The sequence below is a fragment of the Rhinopithecus bieti genome, unplaced genomic scaffold, assembly GCF_001698545.2.
Source record: "Rhinopithecus bieti isolate Rb0 unplaced genomic scaffold, ASM169854v2 scaffold_30775, whole genome shotgun sequence".
Lineage (NCBI taxonomy): Eukaryota > Metazoa > Chordata > Mammalia > Primates > Cercopithecidae > Rhinopithecus > Rhinopithecus bieti.
The window spans coordinates 700,558-703,108 of NW_016813906.1; the positions used below are offsets into that span (position 1 = coordinate 700,558).

Genomic DNA, 2,551 nt, shown 5'->3' on the forward strand with positions numbered 1-2,551 from the left:
CAGATCACTTGAGGCCAGGAGTTCAAGACCGGCCTGGGTAACATGCTGAAGCCTCAACTAATTTTGTATTTTAAAAATACAAAAATTACTCAAGCATGGTGGCACATGCCTATAATCCCAGATACTTGGGAGGCTGAGGCATGAGAATTGCTTGTGCCCGGGAGGTGGAGGTTGCAGTGAGCTGAGATCACGCCACTGCACTCCAGCCTAGGCGACAGAATGAGACTCTGTCTCAAAAACAAACAAACAAACAAAAAACAAATGAAAAAACTTTCTTATTTTTTATTGTGTATATTTAAGGTATACAACATGATATAACATACACATATACAGTAAAATGGTTACTATAGTGGAACAAATGAACATACATATCCATCATCCTTACATAGTTATACATTTTCCTCTCTGTGGGCAGGAACAGCTATAAGCTACTCATTTAGCAAAAATCCCTAATAAAATACTCTATTACTAACTATAGTCTTCATGTTGTATATTAGATCTTTTTTTTTTGCATAAAGGAATATAAAACTATTTATTAACCACTGTTCACCAGTATTTACAATCAAGTAAACAATATACAGTTGGATAACACTCTGATTACTACAAAGTTGTTCTTCCTGGCTTTTGTTGAACCAGTAAAGCAAATAACTGAAGATTGAGCCTACATGTAAGGAATCAGTTGGGGTAAAGAAAAAACATGCAGGTCAATAGGTCAGCTTACAAAAGGTTGTTCACACATTTATGGCAGCAGGTCCTCAACTGCCAACATCTCTAACCATCTGATTAGGTTTATATGAGCCAAGTCTTACATATTCCTTTCATCATTACCTTTTAGTCAATGTAGCAACAGGGATTTCAACATTTTGTTAAGGAATGGCTCACTAGGGAAATTTTAAAATTTTCATTTAACTTAGTTTTGTTTAGCTAGTTAAAACACACTAGCATTTGTCTAGTTTCCTCATCTGGATGAGGAAACCTGCTGCGATGGCAGTGATAAAATTTTTCCTTTTAGGAAATTTGCAAATAAACCACTGCAATTATAGATACTTTAAAATTACCCAATTTAAATTGTCCTATTTAGAATTACTTATTTCCCTTGAAATGTATGGCTTCAGGAAAATTTTCAATTTAACTTGAAGTGATTATTTCTTATATTGCTCGGAATAATGGCATCTCAGAAACATGGGTTTACCTGTGATTTTTTGTTTGGGTGAATGCTTAAAAACAAAGAAAAATTTACATATGCATTTTATGGATACACACACACACATAAAAAAACATGTAAAAAACATAAAATGGTCCTTAGGCTTATGAGAACACAAGTTTTGATTGAGTAATGACTATGGACATTTCCCCCAACATTTAGAAAAGCTGTTCTTTAATGAAGAGGAAATAATACACCATGGTATCAAATGTTCTTTTCTGATAAAGGAAGCAACTACAGAAAGCATTATTTGTTCAAAGTAACCAGTGCTACGGATGCAAAAAAACCCCCCAACAACTCTTCCAATGCTACTTTCAAAACAAACATATCAAACTTGATTTTCATTAGGATGTAGTTATTTCATCACACTAGTAAATCAAAATCCAAGACCCAAATTTCATATATATATATATAAATATATATTAAAAAACAATGTGAACAATTATTGAGCTTCATCTTCTGGACAAGAATGCCAAGTTAGTCTCCCTTCATAAAAAGCAATTACAATTTGAGGATACTTCATATTTGCCTCTTTCGCCAGCACCAAGTCTGCCTCATCTGAATCTTTCCATTTCATAAGAAACATCAATTCTCCACTGCTGTCTGTGGCACCGATTATTCTTTCAGGATCAAGTCCTCTGGCAAATCCTCTTGGTTTGTCAGCAGCATCTCTTTTCTTCTTTGATTTGCTGTCATCAGATTCACTGTCAGATAAAGATTTTCTTTTGTACCGTCTTTTCTTTGCCAGCTTTCTGAGAGTTAAGAAATGCTTCAATCAACTCTGGACAATCTAAATTTTCTTCAGGTTCCCAAGTATTGTCAGCATCTGTAAATCCCTTCCACTTCAGGAAATATTCCACTTTCCCATTCACTACATGTCGATCTAGTACTTTTTCCACCACAAATTCTTCAGGCTCTGCCTCTTCAACTTTTTTACTCTTCCTATTCTGTTTTTTTCCTATTTTTTGAAATGTAGTTTTATTGGAGGCCATTTTTTATTGCAGACTTGAAGAGCTATTATTCACCACCTCCGAGCTGCTCCGGGTCGTGGGTCTGCAGCATCTCCAGCCCTGCATGCCTACAGCTCGAGCCTGTATATTAGATCTTTAAACCTGTTTATCCTACATTATTTCTTCCTGTTTATTTAAGCATTTACAGTTACAAATTTCTCTCTAGGCACTGCTTTAGCTACATCCCATATGTTTTGGTATGTTGTCTTTCTTTTCATTTATCTCAAAGTATTTCCTAATTTCCCTTGTGATTTCTTCCTTCACCCATTAGTTACTCAGTAGTATATTAACTTCCACATATCTGTGGATTTCTCAGATTTCCTTGTTCTTTCTCTCT

General features: G+C 35.0%; 1 protein-coding gene across 1 annotated transcript; it reads right to left on the bottom strand.

Moving 5' to 3' along the window:
- Positions 1-500: 500 nt before the first annotated feature.
- On the bottom strand, positions 501-2,551 carry LOC108513349 (chromobox protein homolog 3-like). The gene is given in 2 exon segments (XM_017849098.1): positions 501-1,935; positions 1,937-2,551. Coding segments are annotated over 2 exon segments (549 nt in total). The 5' UTR covers positions 2,197-2,551; the 3' UTR covers positions 501-1,646.